The sequence below is a fragment of the Hyaena hyaena genome, unplaced genomic scaffold (genome assembly GCF_003009895.1).
Source record: "Hyaena hyaena isolate Hyena2069 unplaced genomic scaffold, ASM300989v1 scaffold_665, whole genome shotgun sequence".
In the NCBI taxonomy this organism is placed as follows: Eukaryota; Metazoa; Chordata; class Mammalia; order Carnivora; family Hyaenidae; genus Hyaena; species Hyaena hyaena.
In genome coordinates this window covers 41786-67729 of record NW_024081300.1, presented here as the reverse complement: position 1 = coordinate 67729, position 25944 = coordinate 41786, and the positions used below count along the sequence as shown (strand labels likewise).

Below are 25944 nucleotides of genomic sequence, written 5' to 3'. Positions count from 1 at the left end.
ACCATGCATGAATGGGTAACGGGTGAATTTCCTAAGACTTTAACTGTTCTGGGTAGCCGTAACTTGACATTTTCCCATCCAGGGGCTGGGCTGGTGGTTATTTTAGACTGTCAAGGAACACATTTGAAAAACGACTCCCAGTGTGTTGTTTTCTTCTCACCCTGAACCAAACACTGAATTTTAATGTGAAACTTGAGCTAGAAAATTCCCTGGTTGGACATAGTCACTTAAACCACATCTGAGTTGCAGAGAAGGAATCACTATAGCTGGTAAAGCGTGCTTGAGTTCATTGTCTTAAGCCACATTTTGTCTTCCCTCTCTCAAAGGGAAATGTGGACGCTGGAATGTGGAGGGCTATATGAAATTTGCACTTTTTTTTCCTAAGAACAGTCATTTTGGAAACAACTAATACCTTGTGTTAACATTCATTTCATACCAGTTTGTCTAGCAGACAACTTTCCTGACCCCAAATGTTAAGCTTCTGCTCAATAACTCCTTGAAACTTCATACTGATTCACAGAATATATTGAACCACCTCTCTGTTTAGGACCCCTAATGACCCTCAATAGAAAAGATTAAACAAATAATTCCACCCAAATATTTGATAAACCTTAGACATTGTCTTTTTAAAGCTTTTTAAAGTTTATTTTGAGAGAGAGAAAGAGTGAGCAAGAGAGGAGCAGACAGAAAGGAGAGAGAATCCCAAGCAGGCCCCATGCTGTCAATGCAGAGCCTGATGTAGGACTCAATCTCATGAACCATGAGACCATGATTTGAGTCAAAACCAAGAGGCAGCGCTTAACTCAATAAGCCACCCAGGTGCCCTAGACATTTTTTTCTTTAAAAGAAAGTCCAGAATCCTCAGTTCAGGGGATTGAAGGATAAAGGAATCAAAGCTTATACCAACTTAGGCATCTGAAAGTGTGCCAGTTGATTATTTCTCTTTTCCAAGGAGCCCCATGCCTTAATAAGCTAATACAAAGATGGCATGTTGAATGCATCTCATTGAAAATGCTGATTGATGTGGATTCCTGGAGGGTCATGCAGAGGCCCTTCCTTTCTTAGGAAAGCAGGATGTGCTTGCGGTGTAATGCCCACCATTCCTGAGCAAGAAAGTTTCAATACTGTGTACTTGACCTTTCAAGATATGAGGTTCTAAAGTTAGCCAGAGAGCAAAAGCAAACAAATTATACAGTGTCTATCAAATACTCTGTTATCCCAGTGTTTAGAAAGGCTCATCAGTCAACTTTCCACTCTCCATGTAAGTGAGGGAAGATATTTTCAATCCTATGGAAGGAAGATGTTCAAAACCTGAGTCTCCAAACGATCTTTGCTCTAGGGACCTAATCTGACGTTGGTTTCACTTCCTGCTCTTTCCCACTAGGTCAAGGTCGAGAAAGACCATGAAAAGTTCACCCCAGATCCTTTACTTCATTTACAGCTCTCGCTGAAACAGCTGATAAAGAGAGGGAGGAGGAAAACCCAGGCTCCCACCTGGGCAGCTTCTGGGTCGCTGGTAGATTTCCATTATCCTTGTCATGGCAGACTGGAGATTTGAGAGCTGGGGCGGGTGTGTGTGTGTGTGTGTGTGTGTGTGTGTGTGTGTGTGTGTGTCAGGGAGGATTTGCACAGGATGCTGAAATGTGAAAGAAGTGATGACTATGTGTTGGCCCTGTTTGATTTTATTCCAGGGGAAACTGCATTTTTAAAACTCTTGTGAAAAACGTGAGGCTTACTGAACGCGCAATTTCATATTATTCTGCACTGAGGTAACTTTCTGCAGATACAGGGTTGCCTTACCCAGCAGTGCCGGGAAGAATGCACTTAACCATGCCTGATTTTTGTTTTTATGTTATGTTTTTAAACTTGCCATCCAGGAAAAATTTCTTCCTTTTTCTTGGCCTGGAGTAGTGTTGTCACTGACTCTCATAAACTGCAAACAGGTAAGTCCTGTGCTGTAGTTTTCATACGATGGTTTGAAAGAGGTAATTTTAGGGGCGCCTGGGTGGCCCAGTTAGTTAAGCGTCCATCTTTGGCTCAGGTCATAATCTCAAGATCGGTGAGTTTGAGTCCCCCCCGCATCAGGCTCTGTGCTGACAGCTCAGAGCCTGAAGGCTGCTTCCGGTTCTGTCTCCATCTCTCTCTGCCCCTCCCTTGCTCGCTCGTGCTCTGTCTCTCTCTCTCAATTATAAATAAATATTTAAAAAATTACAAAAAGCAATAGGTAACTTTAATACAAGTTACTTCGGTTGGAGGCAGAGACTATTACTCACCTCTGCAAACAAATTTATTGGAGGATAGTTGGGAATGGGGACATCCTCTAAGCCCAAAATGTCGTCACTTCCTTGGGGACCACATACAAAACCGGCAGCTAGATTACCCTTTTCCTAAAGAGGCACTGGTCCAGGCGCAGGTGAAATGGGAAAGAAGTGTTTTCCCACTACATGTATATAGGTTTTGGTGTATGTAACATTTTTGTACTTTTGGCCATACCTATATTTCTTAGAAATATGCTAAACATTCCTAGCAAGACAGAGTCAGAGTATCTATCATGTAGATGTTAATTTATAGCTTTATAAAAATATATCCATCTTCCCTGGCCATTATTCATGGGAGCTAGTTGGGTGGAGAAAAATTGATCTCTACTCTAGCTCATATTGGAAAATGAAATGAGAAATTGACAACAAAGATTGTAATTGTTCACGTCCCAGGCACCAAAATGAAAAGATAAACTTGAAGTTTAGAGAGACGGCGCTAGCTGTTCTAATTCAGTCAGGAAAGTTTAATGGATGTGCGTACCTCAAGAACGGTAGCCTCAAGAGGGAAAGAGAAAGACAGAGAAAACAAAAGACACAGATAGACACAGAGGACAAAAAAAATGTCTTTTTCCTAAAACCGTATTAGTTGTTATATCTCAGCTAACTTAGAAATTCAAAAAGGTAGAAACATGAGACAGCATAAGGGTGACTGGTCTTTAAAACAGAAACACATGGGGTGCCTGGGTGGCTCAGTCGGTTGAGTGTCAGAGTCTTGATTTCTGCTTAGGTCATGATCTCATGATTCATAGGATCGAGCCCTGTATCAGGCTGCATGCTGACAGCACAGAGCCCACTTGGGATTTTCTCTTCTTGTCTCTCTGCCCCTCCCCTGGTTATCTGCTCCCCTCTCTCTGTTTCTCTCTCAAAAATAAATGAGAAAAAATTAGAAACAAATTAGAAACAAAATAGAAACACATGAGGCAGAAGTGTTTAACACCAAGCTTCTGACTTTCTTATGCATCCTGTTATTTTTATGCAAACAATTTTGAAGTATAATGAACATACAGATAATCGCACAGACCTTCCATGTATATACCCGTGTAATCTGCACCCAGATCAAGAAAGAGGATGTTTCCTGCACTCCTGGAGCCCTTCAAAGTCATTACCCCCACCAAGAGTCACCACTCTTCTGACTTCTGACATCACAGATTTATTTTGCCTGTTTTTGAACTTCATAAAAGGGAAGAGGTGTCTTTGGTATCTGGTTCATTTCTCTTACTAACATGTTTGTGAGATTCATTCTGTTGTGGCGTGCAGCAGTAGTTGGTTCATCTCATAGATATTCCATTGGTTCTACTCCTAAGTTTTTACCCATTCTAATGGTGATAGGTAGTTCCTTTGTTTTTTGTTTTTGCAGTTTTGGGCTCTTAACAGTTTTTGCATATTGTTGTGATCAACCTCATACAGATCTTTTGGTGAATCTATACCCACATATTTTGCCTCCATGTATCTGAAGAACTGTAGTCTCACAGAAATCTGAGAAACAGAAATTTAAGTATTTTTCAAAAACCATGCATCTTCAAGGACAACAATTTCAAAAGGGTTGATGGGCCCTGCTAAGAGAAGGACCAAAAAGAAGACAGAAGTAAAGCAAAATCTGTTTTGTGACGTTTGTGTCTTGCAGGGCGCTCAGAATTGAGTTTGCTTTGAAAATGTTAAAATTTGTTTAGTGATTCATATCTTCAACTAATTGCTTTGATCTTTAAAGTAATGGAAACAGTGGAAAGAGGAAGGGAGTGGGTACTCCCCTGCTTGACAATTAAGTTTTAAGGAGATAATCCCTAATGATTACAGAGCACACAGAGCTCCTCCAGCCTCATTGGAAACATTTTCTCTCAGTAACAAACTGACGGTGGCATTTTCAGAATATGGCTTGCCAGTTTCACAGGCATTGTAAATTCCACAGTAACTGAAGTTTAGATTCTCTAGTAGTATGATTTCTTTCCGGGATTTAAGTAAACTTTGACAAACTATATACCTGTGCTGTACATGTAAATTAGACATAGATTTAGAAGAATCATTAAAAATTGTATCACAGGAGCAACTTAAAAATTTTTATTTACTTATTTTGAGAGAGAGAGCCTGAGCAGGGAAGGGGTAGAGAGAAAGTCTCAAGCAGGCTCTGTGCTCAGGGAGGAGTCCGACACAGGCCTCAATCCCATGAAGGGGAGATCAGGATATCAAGAGTTGATGCTGAGTAGGGACACTTGACCAACTGAGCCATCCAGGCACCCGTGTCGGAACAACTCTTGATACAGATTACATTTTAAATGATAATATCATAGGTACATAGGGTTAAATAAAGTATTAAAATTAATTTCATCTATTTTTATTAAGGCAGTTACTAGAAAATTTAAAATTACATAGGTGGCTCACATTAAATTTCTGTTGTGCTTTTCGACTTTGACATCACCTTTCCAACCAAGACTGGTGGTTCAGCCCAGAAAATGATGAGTGTGACAGGATGGGAAAAAGAAGTTTTTCAAATGTGCTTATTTTCTGAGTACTTACTTTTCACATCTACCCACAGATTCCATGGCATATGTGGGCTTAATTTGGTTGCCACTATCTTTTGCCTAGTTACTTCATTGTTCTTATCCCTGGTTAAAGATAAGAGCCCCACATCTTTCATTCATTCATTCATTCATTCATTCCTTCATTCAGTAAACATTCATTGAGTTTCTACTGTGTGGTAGCAACTAGGCAAAGCAAGGGAGATTCAATGATAAAAGAGCTTAGAGTGAAGTGGTAGAGACAAGAGAACACAGTGAGTGTATAGAAGGTAAACCTTGGGGAGGGAAGGGAGACATTATAGAGCATGACCTCCTTTCACTTTTGACCAGTGCCCTTCTACTCCTGTGTCTTATGTCAAGAAGTCAGAGGATCAGGAGGGTCACCACGGATGTTCTGGGAAGGTCTTACATATTCATTCAGAAATCACTTACCTGTTGAGCTGTGCCTTCCGGCTGATGCTTTGGAACACTATCTCAAATGGAATGGTGGGGAATCCCCTCAATTGACTTTTAAAATTCAGAAAGGGGTCCAACATAGTTTTCCTAAAAGAGCATGGGGGTGTTCTCTCATGTTATGGAAAGGGTACATTTTGAACCAGTTAATTGTTTGTTTTCTTTTGGGGCCTTTAAAATGGGATTGCATGAACATCTGAAGCCAGAAGACTTGTGTGATTCAGATTATAAAAGATGACTTTTTGTTAACTCGTGTCCTAGCAGGGAGGAATTGTTTCTGAAAAGAATGACAGTGTCTGGGTTCAGACTTCAGCTCCGACACTCACTAGCTGATTAACCTTGGGGATATTAGCTAGATTGTATCGCCTCATGCTTGAAGGTCAGCCAATATAGGAAGGTAAAAGGGCTTTTGAAAAGTGATATTTATTTGATTATAACAGCAAAATTAAAATGCTTATTGTGTAAAATGTACTCATGCAAAAAGTATATAAAAATAAGCTTAGGGAGCCTGCATGCCTCAGGCGGTAGAATATCTGACTTCGACTCAGGTCATGATCTCATGGTTTGGGAGTTTGAGCCCCACATTGGGCTTGCCGCTCTCAGCACAGAGCCCACTTTGGATCTTCTGTCTCTCCCTGTTCGTTTGAATAAATGAACATTCAAAATAAATAAATAAATAGATTAAATTTTAAAATTCACCTGCGTATTCCCACCACCAGAGAAAAATATGTTTAGATCTTTGCACATTTCCATATCCAACTATTTCTGCATATTACCTTTTGGTAGTTGACTACACTGATATAACTCTGCATCCTGCCTGTTTCATTTGACATTATTGCGTAAATATTTTGCAGAACAGAATTTTCGAATAAATATTGGGTAAAAGTGTTTTCAGAAAGAAAAACGTTTTAATGACATACTTTCCATTTTGTATATAATTTGTTATAGGATGAACATAATATTTAATCTTCTGGAGGGCATTTAGCTAGATAAGAGACATTTAAGTCATGGAGGGCAGGAAGGTAAACAAAAGGCAGTTTAAAGTTTTAAAGCAGAATATAGTATTTTTAAAGTTTAATTTGAACGTCAACATAATGTCCCTTCTGTTTTTTTTTAAGGTTAAAAAACAATGCAAATGAACAGGTATAACAACCTTACTGGCTTTTTCCAATGATGCCCGAATCAGCCGGCTTCCCATCTAACAGTTAGAAAGGAGCTCCCAGGAGCTGTACCAACATGGAAGACATTAGCTGAAGGAGGCGGGGCAAGAAGATTTTTCCAGCAAAGAGTGTATTGTTTCAGGCAAAGCTACCTTCCTTTGGGAGAAGGCAGGGATCTATCAGGCAGATTCCCTGACTAGTGTTGACCAGGTAATTCTAGATTGACTGGTTGACCATTACACTTCTCCAGAGAGTCTGAAAGTGCAATTAGGCTGGTATTAAGTTTTGGATGGCTGACTTGGGGCTTAGCACAAGTGAGTTCATTTTGAGCCTGTTCTCGCTCTCTTTTTAATGTTTTAAATTTTGTTTGTTTATTTTTGAGAGACAGAGAGAAAAAGCATGAGTGGGGGAGGGGCAGAGAGAGGAAGATTCAGAATATGAAGCAGGCTGCAGGCTCTGAGCTGTCAGCACAGAGTCTGATGCAGGGCTTGAACTCACAACCACAAGATCATGACTTGAGCTGAAGTTGGACGTTTCACCAACTGAGCCACCCATGTGCCCAGACTGTTTTGTCTTTTTTAATAGCTTATAAGTTAATTTGCTTAAAACTACAACACTCAGAGATAATGGATGTTGTCATTGTGGAGAGAAAGACTTAGTAACAAAAATCAATTCGTGAGCCTGTCATAAACACTAGTTTCTGTATGAAATACATACATACACTTGTTCTGTATGTATGAACAGAATTACAATGAAATAATTGTAAGAGGGGCGCCTGGTGGCTCAGTCGGCTAAGCGTCTGACTTTGGCTCAGGTCATGATCTTGCAGTTCGTGGGTTCGAGCCCTGCATCAGACTCTGTGCCGACAGCTCAGAGCCTGGAGTCTGTTTTGATTCTGTGTCTCCCTCTTTCTTTGCTCCTCCCCAGCTTGTGCTCTGTCTCTCTCTCAAAAATAAATAAACATTAAAAAAAAAAAAAGAATTGTGAGTTACCAATGATAATCTGATGCAATTGTTCAGTTGCTTGGGCAAAGAATTAGGTGGCATACCTTGGAAAGAAGGAAGAGAGGTGGTCATGGGAAGGTTTCAGGAAGAGTTTAATAGGTTTTCAAAGCTGGGTTTTGAAGGATGGGACACGATTGAAATAAGTCTGTAATGGAGAGCTTTTGGCAATCCTTGGTATATCCCATTCATGCATCGTTGAAAGAAGCCAGTAAGATTGTTAAATCTATTTAGTTGCACCCTGTTTTTATATTGGTTTTTGTGATTATTTTAATACAACAGATATAAATCCATACTGCCAAACACATACATTTTCTAGAAGCTTGCAGTGGACACCGTGTGCTTCTAAGGAAGGAAAGCGCCAAGCAGCTAAGACTCGTGATTATGCAATGCATAGCCCTGAAGGAATGCAGGAAAGGGTTGCTTTTCCTTACGATTGGCTGGGAGGAAGAGGCGGAGGAAACGAGAGGAGAGAGCAATGAAGTAAAAATGTTAGACCATTCTTTTTGTTAAATATTAGAGATGTTACTGAGAGTTTGACTTGGCTCATTCAAGTGTGCTTTATATCCAATTCTTATTTTTTTAAATGTTTGTTTATTTTTGAGAGACACAGAGCACAAGCAGGGAGGGGCAGAGAGAGAGGGGAGAGAGAGGGAAACACAGAATCCAGAGCAGGCTCCAGGCTCTGAGCTGTCAGCACAGAGCCTGACATGGGACTCGAACTCATGGACCATGAGATCATGACCTGAGCTGAAGTTGGACCCTTAATCGGCTGAGCCACCCAGGTGCCCCTATATCCAATTATTACAATTTACTTCTCTGGCTCTAAGCTTTTGTTGTATTTAAAAAGAAATGAATTCACCCTTATGAAAATAATTTTGAGAACATCAAAATGAAAATGGGAAAATTGGAGATGATTGACTTGTGTTGGATAGAAACTTGATTCAGGAGTTAAATTGGCTTAATGACAGTTACCTGAGAAACGAGTTCCTTGACTAAGAGTCTCCAGTGCTGATTTAAATCTAATTAATGTTTGTATGTTTGTAATCAAAACATTTGCTGCACTGAAACTGTGGGGTCAAATTCTGGGGTCAAAATCCCTTATTCCCTGATAGGCCCATTTTATGCAGAAATGTATCATGAACCCCATGTCTGTAAAGTGCAAGAGTTAATTAATCTGGAAGTTAAAGGCCCATTTAAACCGTTCTTAATTTCAAAGCCCTTGATTTGGAAAAATGATCACTTTTGGACTGCAGCTTTTACTATCTCAATTAAGACTATAAATGTTAGAGAAGAAATAGTTATTTCAGTTTCTCTTTCAGAAAGAGTTGCAGAGTCCTTGCCTGAGTCAGGACAATTTTTGAATTAGTGTCATCTGAATTAACACCTTTCAACTGGAAACAGTTCTCTCTAAAATACTTGTTTGTTCTGAGGCTTGCTTTCTTTAAAAAAAAAAAAATTATATTTGATTGCAAATGAGGTTAATGTTAGTCAAAGCTGACTCTCTTTTGATCCCTAAATTCAGTAACCGGGTCCACAGTTACAGTCTGTGTGGCCTTAAACAAATGACTTAATCTCTCTAATCTTGTTTCCTCAACCATAAATGGGAGCAATAACACTCACACCACGGGATTATTGCAAGGATTAAGTGAGAGAAAGGCTTTAAATACCCAGGCTTAAAGTAGATGATCAGTAAATTGTAGTTTTTACTAAGACCACTATTATTAATACATCGCTCGTTTTCTTTGCTCACAATGTAATCACTCAAGCTGTTTGGTTTGAATGATTTGTCCCCAGTTAGGTTGCAAATTTTCCAGGACAAGGGCTAGGTTCTATGCCATTATTAGTTCCTTTCATCCCTCTGTATCAGTCATCTGAGCCCTAGCCAGAAACAGCTGGCTCACTCCGACTGGGTGTCTGAGGTGTGCAGAATGAAGGGGTTATTTACGGAAAAGTGGGCACAGTCAGGGAGACCCGTAGGGATGAAGAAGCACACTGACTAGTGACAACAGGGAGCCTTTAGCTCCGTGGCTTAAGAAGCAGGGGAGAGGGTCACCCAGGAAGAGCTATGGCTTTAGGTAGAGAAGTGCCAAACTACCACGGACAGGAAGGGGGTCAGTAGAATCAATACTCCAACCTCTCTCTCATCCCACCCTATGACCTCCTGTTGATGCCTCTCATTTGATGAGCTCAAGAGGAAGCTAGAAGACAAGGAAGCTGATTAAGAAAGTCCACAGAAATCAACATCCCTAAACCTAAAGCAGAGAAGAGAAAGGCAGAACATGGATCTGAGAAGTAAGTTGAGAGTGAGCAACAGAACTTTCCCAACCCAGTCAATTACTATAGCTGCTTTACATCTAATAGGCGCCCATAAATGTCTGTGCAAGGAAAGGAATTGAAACTGATTGAACACAATTCATAACATGTTGACAGTCCATCTTTAAACATAGATTGAGAAAAACTCTTCCTAATAGCATAGTAGTTTGGAGGTAAGGTTTGGGATCAGACCTACCCCAGTTTGAGTCATGCTCTCATTCCTTCCTAACTGTGATCAAGGGCACTTATGAAATGATGTGGCCTCAGTTTCTTCTTAGAGAAAGGGACATGAGCTTAATAGCTACGTTAAGGCCACTTTTGAGGGAATGAGATGATGCATATAGTATGCCCAGCACAGAAAGAAATGCTGAAGAAATGTTATCAAATGAACTCTCAGTATTAGTGGGTCTCAACTGGGGGCAGTTTGGCCCCTCAGAGAAAAGTCTGAAACATCAGGAGACATTTTTGGTTGTAACAAATGTGAAGGTGCTATTGGCATCTAGTGGGCAGAAGCCTGTCCTACTATGCCCAGGACAGCCCTCCATGGCACAGAACTACCTGACCCAAAATGCCAGTAGTATCAAGGCTGAGAAACCCTGGCCTAGAATGTTCTCATCTCTCCATCTCATCCTTGGGCTGCATATTATTTGATACTGGTTCTTAAGGTCCCTGATTATTGTTCCATTCTTTACTCAATAAGTTTGAGATTTCTCTCCTCCCCTCTTCCATAAAAAATGGGGCGATATTATGTATGTAACATGTCAACACTCCGTGACTTTGTCTCTCTGCAGTGCTAACTGAATAAATAAATACACAAAAAAGAAGATCAGGGTGATAGGCTGTAATCCAAATACAACTACCCAGTATTAAAGCACTTATGTCAAATACATGTTATAGATTTGTAAGGCAGCAACGATACAGAGCTATTTCTAGGGGCGTTTCAAATCACCAGGGAGCAATGTGTGGAACACGTTCTTTCTGCAGCTGCCACCTCTGGTGAGGCTCTTTCCTATAGAAAACAAAAGCCACAAACTCATGAAACTAATGAATGTGAAATAGGTCAGTGGAATTAAACATGAATTTAATTGAGGACTGCCCTTACATACAGTTTGACTGTGTTTTTTTCTCTCCCATTATCACTTTTCCCTGCCCCTCACCTCAGTGCCAGTCTACCCAGAGTTCGTTGCCCCTGGCAACAGTAGACTTGCCTCTTGAGAAAGTTGAGGTTATTAAAACACAATGCCCCTTCACCTCAAGATGGTTCTGGAACTTTTCTATTTGTTTCATTTCCTCCAACCTCAAAGGAAGGGTGATACTCCCAGCTCTCCAGTTCATTAATTCATGATTGAGTTTTTCCTCCAGTCCTTAGCTAAGCAGAACAAGCATAACAGTTCCTATTCGCATATAGTCTGGTTGGGGGCGGGGGTGGAATAGGGACATTCATCAAGTAAGCAAACAAATTATAAGGGCTGATTGTGACCAGAGGTGTGAAAGTGGTAAGAACCATGATGGAACACAAAACTTGAGTCCTCCTTATACTATCTGATCAAAGATAGTCTCTTTGAGGAGGGGATATTTAATGCAAGGCAAGCTGGAGTGAAGGGGCTTTCCATTTGCAAGGCAAGGGAAGGACGCTGAAGTAAAAGGACTAGCATGTGCAAAGGCCCCCAGACAGGAAAAATCGGGTATGTTCAGGGGATAAACATTGACAAGTGAGGCTTCACTAGCGAGAGTGTGTGGAATAAGATGTCCTGAATAAGAGAGTGGGCTCAATGGAGAGCTTGAAGTTATTCTAAAAGCAGTGAGAAAATGCGTATATTTTATGCTGGGCAGGGACTTGATGTTTGTTCCTATTTAATGTACATTTTCTGTGGGCAGAGAGCATGTTATAGATGGTAACTTGTTTAATACTCACATTCACCTTGTGAACTAAGAACTATTATTATGCCCAAATTTACAGATGAGAAAACAGATGCACAGTGAGCTTAAGAAACCCCAGGTCACGTAGCTGTTAGCGTTTCTCAACTTGACCACCATTGGCCCGGGTTGGGGCTGAGAGGAGAGGGGCAAGTGTGTTGACTGTAGGATGTTTGGCAGTCACCACGCCTTCTACCCACCAGAGGCTGGCTGCAACCTCCTCTCTCCCACCAGATGTAACAACCCAAACCACGCTCTGACAAATATCCGACACAGTCAGATGTCCCTTATGGGGCAAAGGGGAGCAAATCATTCCCTGGTTGAGAACCCCTGCTTTATAGAAAAAGAGAAAAATTAAAACACTTCAAATCCCGTTACCCAGTAATGACTGTGCTGCTAACTTCCAGGCTCTTTTCTGGGCTCTCTCCACAAAGATCAACCACCTCAGAGTAATGGTTTCCTTCCTCCCCAGCTAGTGGGTACTTGAACTTCATGGCTATACCCATTCATGAATCACCCGCCGAGAGCAGTGAATGCAGAGTTTTGTGGTTCAGCTTTCCTGAGCATTGCAACAGGTCTTCTAGGTGGAAGAGTAGAAATGTAGGAGTCGAGGCAGGTTATGGCGGAGGCCAGCATTCTCTGCCTTCTAGCCCTCTCCATCTAGGAGGATTCTCTTCGCTCCTCTCAGAAGCCCACTCAGCACTACCAGTGACCCTGAGGCAGTACTACCTCTGAGTCAGAACTAGTGCCTCTTAGCAGTGTAGACTGTGGATGGTGATGACCTAGCTGGGACACAGAAGAGTGCATCCTTTGCCTGGGTCAGCGCTGTGGCCCACAGGATGGTGGGAAAGGAAGGATGGCTGTGACTGACTTTTAGCAATAATGATATACCATAGTGAGCTAGCTTCAGATTGATTCCAAAAGTGAGAGGGTGCCTAACATGAGTGTCACATAATAGGTGGCCATAAATATTGGTTTGTTTTATTAATTCATTCAACTTCTGGGTTGTATTGAGTATTTTGAGTCCTTTTCATTCCACCCAAGGTCTCTAACTGTATAACCATCAAAGAATAGCAGCCAAGGACGTACTGATTAACTCATTGAAAATGCATTGGGTGTTTGTCATGGGCTAGGCTCTACCTTCTCTGTCCTCATGGAGTTTCAGGTGTTGATAAGAGAGAGAAGCCAATCAAGGAATCACATGAATAAACGTCAAGTGACAGATCTGACCACCACTTGGAAGGGAAAGGTGCTCGGTGCCTCAAGGGTGATTGGGAAAGTTTGACCTAGTCTTGGAGTGAGGAGAGTGGAAAGCTGCTCAGTAGATATGAAGGCTGATCAGGGATATGAAGAGTGAATAGACATACATTAGGTGAGACAAGTAAAGAAAGAACATGGGCCCAAGCTCAGCAGACAGGCTGACTTTATCTCAAGAAGCTCAGGGTTGTATGTTATGACAGGTGTTTGTATGTGAGCACAAGTGTACACATGTGCTTTAATTTGTCATCACTGGCTGCCGCCTGTGCTGGGTAATACTAGGTTATATTCAGAATTCAGATGTCCTGTCAGAATTCAGATGTCCTGTCATTGAATCATGTTTAATTTCCACTGGTATGTGTATTATTTGCTTATACAGAATAGACTTTTCCTATTTACCTCAGCTTTGGAGGGTAAATTTGCCAATTTATATCTTTGTCTTCATGAAATCCTCACTCGACAGAAAGTCATGTTAACACAAGTGAAGTGTCGTGTGAAGGTGATGCCTTCGGGATTGTCCAACAAAACAAATAACTATAAAGAGGGAAAAATCAGGATCCAGGACACTGTAGTTAGGCTAGATGATCAAACCTGGAAGTAATAGGACATTGTGAGAAGAACATTAATTTTGAGGTCAGAACCATCCAGATTCAAATCTTAGCTTCACTTCCCTTATAATGCTGAACAAAGTCCTTCATTCTCCTAAGCCTGCTTTCTTATCTATAACATGGAGTAATTACATTGACTTCCTAGGATCAATGTGAAGAGTCAAGATGACTTATGAAAAACTCCTGGCACATGATTCCAGTTAAATAAATGGTTGTTAGCATTATCACGATTAATATGATGAAGTTGGAACTCCTGGATTTTAAACATCAAGCCACAGCTTTCATTTAGAGCTTCCCGGTGTCCATAGCAAAACAGGCAATTTATATGACTGATTGTGTTAATAAAGTAAAAGCATACAAATTCCTTGAGCAAGACAAGATCATCTGGGCAGTTAGGCATGAAAAAATGTTTTCCCTGGGTCTTCATTGAGACCTCACTGAGCAGTACAGAAGAAAATATCTTTAATAACTTCGTCCCCATGGCAAACAAATATAAATTCAGTGCATTTAATTCTTCTTTAACCATTCAGAGTAAGCAGACGTCATAAGCCAAAAAGCAGGTGTCGGCAGAGATTATTTTTAATTCAGCCTTATATCTGCCCAAAAATTCTTGCATCAGTAATGTGTATGAAATATATCATTTATTCTTTTTTTTTTTAATTTTATAGGCACTCTTTCAAGTAGTGTTCATGTTCTCAGTTAAACTTCTCTTACCTCATAAGTCTTTGAGGTATGTGTTATAATGCCATTTTATGGATGAGGTCATTGAAGTTCACAGTCCAAGGTTAGTAACCTTGAGACTGAGGACATGAACCAAGGTCCTTTTAAATCATTTGATTCCATGCTTCTCCCCTAGCCTACCATCTTAAATATAGCAAGGTTATGTGTTCCTCTCACACTGAAAAAGAGGGCTTTATAGAAAAATAGAAAAAAGAGGAATTAAATTGGGGGCTCTAGGTCTAACATAGTTTTATTACTGAGACATCAAGGAAGAATGTTTTGTAAATGAGTTTTCTGGGAGCGATGTTTTAATCTTTTTGTTGTTCTGGCTTATTCCAAATCATTTAACTAAAATGACATAGATAAAAAAGATATTAAGAAACACATTCAACAAGATCATAGCAGTGCAATATATATACCAAATTGCACACTGGCTGGGTGTTGAACTCCGTGCCTTCAAAACATCACAAATAAATGGACTTGTTTATATTAATGAGGAAAACACAAATCTGCAATTTGTAACCTAAATGTAGTGCTGTATAATCAATCGGGTTAACTCATGTCCAGCAAACGCACACACACTTAACTGACATTTTAAATGTCCCCGCAGTTGGGGTGCCTGGGTGGCTCAGTTAGTTGGATATCTGATTCTTAACCTTAGCCCGGGTCTTGATCTCAGGGTCATGAGTTCAGGTTCCGTGCTGTTCGTGAAGCCTACTTAAAAAAAGAAAAGAAAATACCTTCCCAGTTGCTTTAATTTTTGCTTTTGTACATGATTCTGAGGGGGTATACTAAATTAGTCATAGTACACATATTGAAGTAAGTGATTAGTGCCTTCAAAGGAGGTGGTACCCTGAATCTTACAAGGAGGTTCACTTAGGACAAGGATACTAATATTTGTTTTCATTAGTATGAAAATATGTAATTACTCCATGTTAACATTTTTACAATGAAACAATGTAATTACTCCATATTAACATTTTTGTCACTGAAAAGATGATGATGATGATGATGATGATGATGAGTATCAAGAACTGTGAAGGATCTGAGATTTTTTCTCTGCCTGAGAGATAACACGTTAACCTACCAGAGATTTGTAGATGCTGGCCAATGACACAAAATTCCAGTGTCAACGATGAAAGACTTTGCTACTCGTGGCACAGCAGGGGGCAGAGGATTCCTGTTCACACTGGTTCCCCATGTTTTTCAAGTATGATGGCGGTGACATGGAGGAGGCCAGGTCGGTACTGCATATTCAGTAGGCCTGTGTTCCAGCTGAGGAGCCCCAAGTTTCAGAAACCCCAATCTTGTAAGGTGTTGCCAGCAAACCTCCCCAGTCTCTGTTCTGGTGGTAGATGGGATCTTTATTATCCTGATCAGGAAAAAAAATCTTCCTTTCACCCTGCAGAGAAACACTATCTCTCTTCCAAAGTATAAACATCCTCCCAAGAGTACCAGGAAAAAAAGTGATCACAAAAATCATAAACACCTTGGAGAATCGCTTCCCAACAGTGGTGATGATGGGGTAGCAGCGGTGGTGGTGAATATATATTCATCTCCCATTTCCCATTGGGCTGAGCCCTTTATACACATAGTCTCATCTCATTTTCATTAAAATCCTAGAAGTCAATAGTCTTATCCACATTTATACCTAAATGTAGTAGAGATTCAAAGAGGTTCAGCAACCTTTCCAGGTCACATGTGCAGAAAATGGCAGAGCCCACACTTGAATGAACGTCTGTTTGACTCCTGAATCTGTGCCCTTAACCCTAACATGATCTTGCTGCTCTACAATAAACACTTACACCTAAATATTTGCCATGGTAGAAACAAGTTGCTGTATGAAAATAGATAGAAGTCATCTTTTTTCTTACCAAGATGTCAAAGGTGACTGTTTCACTCTTGAAAAGTTCACTCATGGTGAACTTACTGGGAGAGTAGGTGACTGAGTGTAGACTTGAAGCTAAGCAGTCTGTCTTCAGAGTTGGAGCATTTCCCCACCAGGCTATATAGCCAGCACTGGACATATGAATCTTCCATCACAAAAGCCAGAGTCCTGGGTTAACTCTGGGCAACTACCCCCCTTATTTGGCACGTCAACCTTTTACTTAAGAAATGCATAGCCCCTCAAAGCATGGGGGTAAAGTGTGGTCAGCAATGATGTGAAACGCTGCTGTTCTCCCAGAGAACATGGGCAATTTGAAATATATGACCCATGTGGGCTGTCCAGAGATGGACGATTGAAACAGAACGATGGAAAATAAATAGCCAAGTTGGATAAGCAATTCCATAGGATAACATCAGCAGTGGCTTGTGAGGTTAGTGCCAAAATACCTTCTGATGTCCAGAAAGACTCAGTGGATTCTCTGACAGCCCCTGGGAGATTCTGATACTTTAAGAGCCAGGGCAGGTCATTCATTTAACAAATTCCTAAGGAATATCTACTATGTGTGAGATTTTTGTTAGTATTCTGGTATAAATACTGACAAGCCAGCCTGTTATTAGATTGTGAAGTGATTAGAATACAATGGACAAATATAGGGAAAAGCCTAATGGAAAATGTAATGAAGAATATAGGAAAACGTAGCTAACTTATTCCAGGGACATTATGGGGAGCTTCCAATGGGTAACACTTGGACTGAGCTTTACAAAAAAGAATAGAAATTTGTTAGTCCTGTTTATGTCATTCATTTAACTCATCTAAGTGAGGAATGTTTAATTTACTTAACACTTATGTGCATATTGTCTACCTTCCCTGTATTCATAGTCCCTAGAATAGTGCCAAAAATGCAGCAGGTACTCGGTATTTATAGAATGCATGAATGTTTGCTATGAAGTTTTGCTTGTATTCTTCATAATGGTGTTAAAAAAATACATATGCACATTTTGCAGTCCTAAAAGAGTCTTTTGTTACAAGTAACTTTTAGGAAACCTTTTAAATTTTGGGGTGCCTGGGTGGCTCAGTCGGTTAAGCGTCCAACTTCAGCTCAGGTCATGATCTCAGAGTCCATGGGTTCGAGCCCCGTGTCAGGCTCTAGGCTAACAGCTCAGAGCCTAGAGCCTGCTTTAGATTCTGTGTCTCCCTCTTTCTCTCTGACCCTCCCCTGCTCACTCTCTGTCTCTCTCTCTCAAAATAAATAAAGATGTAAAAAAAATTTTAAAAAAAGGAAACCTTTTAAATTTGCTTTTACATCAGTATCTTATATACAAGACAGGAGAAAAGGGAAATGAGAGTTGATTGACTGATTGACTCATTATTCAGTGTGTTTCGAGAATCTCTTACATGCAAAGTGTTGGATGTTGAGTGGCCATGTAGAAGCCATATTGGCCCCTATCCCTGAGAAAATCTGACATAGCCATGAGGCACAGTTTGCAGGCATGTTGTATAAGAAAGAACAACCTGGAAAATAAAAAAAAGTATGGCGGCATACCTGAGGAATAAAAAGGATGGAGTTAAAGGTCATTTCTTGGGACATGCCCTGTAGAACAGCTCACTACCTCCAATTTTGATTTTGTGAGAAGAAAACTTTTGGGTTGGATAATACAGATTAACTCTGTACATAATTAATCTCCCTAGACTGTTTCGCACTCTCACTTCCTTTTTTTCTTAGAACAAAGGAAAAATTATGCAATTGGGGAAATTGTAAATATAAACATGCTTACAGACTCAAAAAATTGATGAGTTCAACTTAGAAATAGGCCAGGATTTATTTCATTAGTAGGTGATTACTAAATACTAAGCGAATGGAAACTAGTGTTGTCTCAGCAATGGTTTGTTTGTTCAAAGAATTTCCATCACACATCTTTTGATTCCAACATTCCCTTCATTTCTTCAAATTTTATTTTTTTTCTCTGCAGCACAGAAGCATATGAGTTTATTAAGTAGTCTAGCTTATTCTCAAAATATGCTGATCCTGAGTGGTTATAAAATATTTATGCAGGCCATTTAAGTTGAATCAGAAATGGTTTCCAATCAGAGTGAAATCATCTTTTAGTTTAAGCAAATGATGCCAGTATCAAAAAAGTGTTGCAATTACGCCCATACCCAGACTCTGTCTGCTACATGACTGCTGCAGAACAGATTTTAATGGCTTTTGAACACAGCTTTTGTCTTCTTATGTAACTCCTTCTTTGACTTCATCACCCCTCTCAACTTGACCAAGTGCAGATTGCTGCTCTTCACGAGCTCAAGGAAAGGAAGCTTTAAGGTTGCTTTTTAAAACCCAAAGAATGTAATACCTTCCCTCTAGATTTACTCTCCTGAATAAAATGTTTAGTAGCTCCCCGTTGCTTACAGGATCAAGTTCAAGTTCATGACCATCCATGGTTGGGCCCATGCCATTCTTCTTCACACTTAACCATCTAATTCTGAACCAGTTAGAGTTTCCCCACCATCACAATTTCTGTACCATTGTTGATACTGTTCCCTCTACCTGGAATACATTTCTGTACTTGACTTTCTCCCACTTGCTTTGCAAAAAATCAGCTCCTCCTTCATGTCCTGCAGGAAGTGGAACTCCCACTCCCACCCACTACACACGTTTGGCTAAGAATCCTGTGTACTCATTAATACCAATGGTAGAGGGAATCTTCTGTTGAAATCATCTACCTCGCCCAATAGGCTAAAACTTCCATAGGGGCCAAAATGTGTTTTATTTATCTTTGTGCCCCAGGTCTGGAAATTTGTGGGGACTCAATAAACATTTGTTGAATGAATAAATCAATACATGAGGACCCATGAGGAAAAGCATGAAATGGGAAATTTCCTCACTAGTCAGGAAAGATCTTAAAAATACAATTCTAGGAAGGGAGGAAGACAGGTCTGAGAGATACAGCTAATGCAGAGAGGGGCACATTTATATATTTGTTGAATCATTGTTTATTGAGCACCCATGTGCTAATATAGGAGGTACAGTGATGAACAAGATAAATAAAGACCCTACTTCACAGAACTTCTAAGACATATACTTAGATTATTTAAAAAAAACAACAAGGACGCCTGGGTGGCTTAGTGGGTTAAGCATCTGACTTCAGCTCAGGTCATGTTCTCAGGGTCTGTGAGTTCGAGATCCATATAGGACTCTGTGTGGACAGCTCAGAGCCTGGAGCCTGTTTCCAATTCTGTGTCTCTAGCTTTCTCTCTCTCTCAAAAATAAATATTAAAAAGAAAGTTAAGTGCTATGAGGAAATAAAGTGAAGGGAATGAAAGGGTGGTAGGGAGAGAGGCTGATATCAGATGGGCAGAGCAGGCCTCTTCAAGAAGATGTTGGAGATGGCACCCAAAGGATAGGAAGGAGAGCTAGCCTTCCCAAGAGCTGGTGAGAGGGTATTCTAATGTGTGCAAAGGCCCTGCGGTGGAACAAAGTCCAAGATTTTGAGGGAAAGAAGTCCTGTCTTCATATGTAAGTCAGGTTGGCACATTGGAGGGCCTGAGGTCAGAAGGGAGATGGTCCATGAAAGTAAGGGTGGCTTGTTGGTAACAGAGATAGAAGACCCAGGAGCTCCCAGAGAAAGGACCCCTTCTGGCCCATGGGCATTTGGCAGGGAGACAAGAACTTGAAGGAGAGCCCCCCAAAGGGGCTAATTACCAGCTCCCACATTTTATAAACTGATGTGCGAAAGAGGAAGAGAGAAATTAGATTTTGGAAAATTCTTCATCTAAACTACAGAGGCCAGAACATTGATTAGGAAGGGCTCTTACATGCTTTACCACTGTGCCCCTGCCTTGTGAACACAAACCACAGACTTTCTAGGCCACAAAAATATACCAGCAGGGACCTCTGTTCCCTAGGAAGTGGCAGGTAATGGCCTAAGGGACATTAGCAATGGTTTCTTCTCAATTTTTCATTACTGTCCAGCATAAGTGCAGTAACAATAAAAACTAATGGCTTCAATTACTTATGCCACTGACCGTGCCACGCAACTCATAGCACAATGGTTAATGCATGTTCTCTGGAGATAGACTCACTGAGTTCAAATCCTACCTCCTGCACTTACGAGCTTTGTGGCTTTTGGCAAGTTACCAAGTATGTGTGACTTTGTCTCCTCATTTTTAACATGGGAGGAGGGGGAGATAATGGTGCTCTCCAGGGGGCCGGTGTGAGGAGTAATTAGGCAATATATGACAAGTGCTTAGCACAGTAGTTCCACACGTGCTGCTGTAAAAGCAAGCTTCTATCACTGACTTACTTATCACAACTACCTACCAGGTGGGTATATTGCTGTCCCCATTCCAGATATGGGAAAATGTTAGAGGCTTTATGTAACCTGCCAGGGTCTCCTAACTACTCAGTAGAAGAGCTGGGATTTGAACCCAGAGTGATTGCAGAGCCCAGGGTCTTAATCATGGCTTTGTCATACTTTTTTTTTTTTTAATGTTTTATTTATTTCTAGGAGAGAGAGACAGCGTGAGCAGGGGAGGGTCAGAGAGAGAGGGAGTCACAGACTCTGAAACAGGCTCCAGGCTCTGAGCTGGTAGTCAGCACAGAGCCCGATGCGGGGCTCGAACCCACGAACGCGAGATCATGACCTAAGCGAAAGTCGGACGCTTAACCGACTAAGCCACCCAGGTGCCCCGGCTTTGTCATACTTTTTATTTTAACTAGTTATCATCTGGGTTGCAAACTAACCCATTTATTCATACATTCATTTTGGCAGGTCTAGATTGTGAGTATGGTTTTCAGGGCTTTAAGAAAAAGGGGGCATAAGTGTGCTGGCCACCTAAGAGTCGTGGCTTATACTCAGACTTCGGCTTGCTGGGGTTGCTGAGAGTGCTCACAGGCTCATTCACCAAGTTAGCTGTTCATTGGCGCTCCCGCTTTTCAAAGGCATTTCCAGTGTTAGCTACACTTTATAATTCCTAATAGTGATTCTGAGAAACAAAATTATCACACATGCACACACATATTCGTGTACATGCATGTACACACACACACACATGCCTTTGTGCTCAGGGTGGTTTTAGTTTTAATTTTCTCTGCAAATTGTAAATCCTTGAATATATCTGTTGAAATTTTCTAAAAACAAGATTAACTACCCTCAGAATAACACCATCCCTAATCCACGTGACACGACCAAGTTTTCTGCAGCTGGGGTCAGGATGAGAAAGGGAAGGGACCCCGGTAACAATACTCTGCCTGTCTGAAGATCGATGTTCTGGGCCGGCAAATGAGAAAGAATGCTTAATGGCGTGGTCTGCTGCATATACTAGCTCAAATGCGGAATTTTTTCTCTAATCTATTCCATAATTTAAAAAAAAATTTTTTAACATTTATTCACTTTTTGAGAGACATAGAGTATGAGTGGGAGAGGGGCAGAGAGAGGAGGAGACACAAAATCCCAAGCAGGCTCTGAGCTGTCAGCACAAAGCCCAACATGGGGCTCCAACTCACCAACCATGAGATTATGACCTGAGCCAAAGTAAGACGCTTAACCGACTGAGCCACCCAGGTGCCCTACTTCCATAATTTTTAAATCAGCTCATGGATAAGTTTGGTCAGCAGCACCACTGAAATTGATTCCATGCAACGTCTGCCTGGCTCATTCAGTGGAGCGTGTGACTCTTGATCTCAGGGTCGTGAGTTCAAGCCCCATGTTGTATGTGGAGATTACTTTGATAAATAAATAAAAATAAACTTTAAAAAATCTGACTCTGTAGAATTCAGGTCTCTGTTAGATGCCTTCTGAGAAGATTCAGTTACAGGGAACCCAAAAGGAGCCTGTTTCATACAGATAATGGTTTTACTTTTAACAGCCGCATTGACTCCCCACCGAGAGACCACAGAGGAAAGCTACCAGCGTCATAATCTGCACCATGTACAGTGTGGTGTGTTAGGTTTCACTAGAATCGTAAATGCTTGTTGTCCCTGGCACTCACAAGTTCTTGCAACATTTGGTTTAACAACTGAGCAAAGTGGGGTCAGAACTAATTTGTTAAAAAAAAAAAAAAAAAAAAAAAAAGACATTCAAACACTCCCTGGACAGATAAGCTTTAGGCATTTTTAAAAAATATTTTATTTATTTCTGAGAGAGACAGCATGAGCAGGGGAGGGTCAGAGAGAGAAGGAGACACAGAATCTGAAGCAGGCTCCAGGCTTTGAGCCAACTGTCAGCCAGAGCCCAACATGGGGCTGGAACCCATGAACCTCGAGATCATGACCTGAGCCGAGGTCGGACACCCAACCGACTGAGGCACCCAGGCGCCCCTAGGCATTTTTTCTAAAGTCACTTGGCTATTGAGTTATTTTCTTAATGTTTATTTTATTTATTTTTAAAATATTATTTATTGTCCAACTGGCTTACATACAACACTCGGTACTCATCCTGAGTTAGTTCTTAAGGTAGATGGATGTTTTATTTTATTTACCTCTAGTGTCTTTCTAGATTATATTTACTGAGCTGCCAAGCACCTGACACTCTCCTGAGTCCTTAAAAATATCATCTCATATAATTTATAGACAGCCATGTGAGGTTGTTGGGTTGCTCTTATTCCCATTTTACAGGTAAAGAGACCAAGTCACAGGAAAAATTTACTAGTAGGTGGTAGAGCTAGGTTTCCAATCCAGGTAGTTGGGTTCCAGAATTCATGCTTTAAATCTCTGTAAATATTGCCTCCCTAAATTAAGTCATCAGTTAATGTTTGTTAAATAAACAAATCACCATGGGAGCTTTAGCTAGTTCTGTGGCACAGGACATGGTCCTTAAACAGTGAACAGTATACTTACTATTCACCATAGTTATGATATTTCATTTAATGAAAAATATATGCACAGAGGATCTACTTCTTTGTATTTGCTGAACCTGGAAAGAGTGGTATTCCTGGAGAATGAAGCCCCATGAGAAGCCACGGTGTCTTTTCAACATGGCCTATAGTTTACACTCCCATCTACTGCGAGGATTTGTCTAAAGAACTGGTTGAAGAGTGTGAATGTCCCATAGCTGCATCTTAAGGGCCTTGATAATTAAGAACAAAAATGACCATTTATTGAGCACTTGCTATGTGCCAGAAAAGTGCTAATAAGCACTTAATGTGCATTGTATCATTTAATCTTTACAAAGATTTAGAGGATGGAGAAACTTCTCAGAGAAGTCAGTTGAATTGCCCTTTTAGAAAGGGGTATTCGGAGAACAGTTCGATCCAAAGCTCCTGCTCTTACCTGCCATCCTCTGCCACCTAGTGCCCTTTCTGTTTCCTTCTCTAGTTTCCCACCGGTGCCTAGTCCAGTGCCTGGGGCTGTGGACAGATACTGGCACCTGGTGACGGAAGAATCACTGGGTGCTTGATTGACCTCTGGAATGAAATGGAAATGTGAACTGTTGTCTTTAGAGTAATGCTTCCTATAAGTTAGCCTTCCTATGAATCACCTGGGGGTGCAGGTGCAGATTCTGGTCCACTAGGTTTCAGTAGGGAATGAGACTCTGCATTTCTAATAAGCTCCCAGGCAATGTTGATGCTGCTGGCCTGTGGACTGCACTTTGCATTGCATCGGAAAGCACCAGTGTGAGCTGTCCAGGGTGCTAGCCACAAGCCACATGTAGCTATTCATGAAAACAAAATTAAAATCCAGTTTCTCAGTGACATTAGTCACATTTCAAGTGCTAAAGAGCCACATCTGGCCATTGTCTACGGTGTTAGACAAGCAAACAGAGCATTTTCCTCCTCACAAAAAGTCCTATTGGACCACATTACTATAGAATATTCTATAGCATATTATAATATAGAAAAGTAATATAAAGTTAATATGGAGAAATAATCCACTTCAAGAGACCCGAGTACATTCATATTTCACTGGCCTGAAAAAGTCACTTTTCTCGTTATTTCATAGAATATCCTATCCATATATCAGAAACGTGAATCTTTGATGGGAAATGACAATATCGCATAAAGAATACTGATGAATACATTTCTTTCTTCTCCTTCTCCTTCTCCTTCTCCTTCTCCTTCTCCTTCTCCTTCTCCTTCTTCTCCTTCTTCTTTCTTCTTTCTTCTTTCTTCTTCTTCTTTTTTTACTTAGGATCCAACACCAGTGCTTGAGAAGAAAGAAAAAGGCACTTTTTGTTATTCGTTTTTTAAAAAAAACCACAGGATTGTCACAACTCCAAAAGCACTAGAACTTTATTGAAAATGTTCTAATGACACTTGGAAAACTTATGAGGATGGTCTACAAACCCAGCACCCTCTGGTCCTTTTTTTTTTTTTTTAAACGACTATGACTTTTATCCACACATAGTTCTATCAAGGACTGAACTTTCATGAATGCCTTGGGCTCTAGAGGCCATAGTCATTGCCAACAGAATAAGGAAAATTATTTGATCATGGACAATATCTTTAGAAATCATTTTATCCAAGCCTCCCATTTTGCTGATGGGTAAATGAAGGCTCAAAGAGGAGATACAATTTTCAGTAGATGCTAGTTAGAGCTGATGTTAGGTACACAGTGCTATTTGCTGAATTACTTGAATCTAGTTTTCTTTTTCTTCACTGGATTATCTATGACTGAATGACATAGTGATCACTAAAATATAACCCTTTCACTTCCATTTCTATGCATCCTGTCAAAGATATACACAAAGACATTAGATCTCAGAAACAAATTGCCTGGAATGGAAACAAAGGACTATAAGATTTATACAGTAATTCTTTTCTTTCTTTTTATCAGTGCTAACTGTTCATTATAGAAATTTAAAAAATGCAAAAAGGAATGAAATTTACATCAGCTATAGTGCAGTTACTCAGAGACATTACTATATATTTGGTGATTATGTGACCTTATATTTTGGTGTGTGATTTATAAAAATACACATCACAAAAAATGGGTATCAGATACTCTTTTGCAATATCCTACACATTTTCCTGAATCATTATATAAGATTCTAAATCATTTATAGTGGCTGAAGTAGCATTCCATTGGGTGGTAATATTAAAATTTATTCATGTGACTCACAACTGATCAACAGTAACATGGTTATTTTCTTTTATTTATTATAAACAGCCCTGTGATGAACTGCATTGTAGGAAAAATTAACTTTCTTTAGGGTAAATTCCTAAGAGTGGAACTGCTGAGCAAATGTTTTAAAAGATTTTAGGCTTTCCAGTGCAAATTTTCAAATTCCCTTCCAGAAGCCTTGTACTCTTAAGAGAAAACATAAAAATAAACTTCCTGAGGATTTGGACTGTGGCTACTTTATTCCAGATTCTATCTGCAGAGCCTAGAATAGTATCCTACACATAATAGGCCCTTAAAAATTTATTTGTTTATTAGCCCAAAGCCTGGTTCATAATGATGCTTGATAAATATTAATTATCATCATTACTTTCTTTGACATGTTTTTATCATTTTCATGGCACAGCAATATTTTTGGAAATTTATTGGGAATCATGTCTAAGAATAAACATGAAACTACAACTTCATCCCTTTTGTATCTCATGGAGATTACCTCCTTTGTTGAATATCTGGAACACATTTATTGTGGAACTGTTTTTCTGCCTTTTTTTTTTTTTTTTGCACCAGCGTATTTGTGAAACATTTTCCTGCCTGTCACTTGATGTCTGATTAGGCTCAAAGAAGGCGATCAACTGGGACAAGTTAGTCTGGACAAAATAGTATTGACTTCATGGAAAACAAAGAAAATGATAACAGGGGTGCCATTGCCAGTTTAAGTGCTTTCAAGTGTGTCTGCTG

The 25944-nt window shown here is 40.3% G+C and overlaps 1 protein-coding gene across 1 annotated transcript in view; it reads left to right on the top strand.

Annotated features, from left to right (window-relative positions):
* The window catches only part of LOC120220088 (calcium-dependent secretion activator 1-like), a gene marked incomplete at its 3' end in the record, with an annotated part of 65628 nt that overhangs the window by 2950 nt on the left and 36734 nt on the right, over positions 1–25944 (top strand). Inside the window, exon 3 of the mRNA XM_039217089.1 lies at positions 1385–1516. Within this exon, the coding sequence (XP_039073020.1) occupies positions 1385–1516 (132 nt within the window). The remainder of the gene's footprint in view (positions 1–1384; positions 1517–25944) is intronic.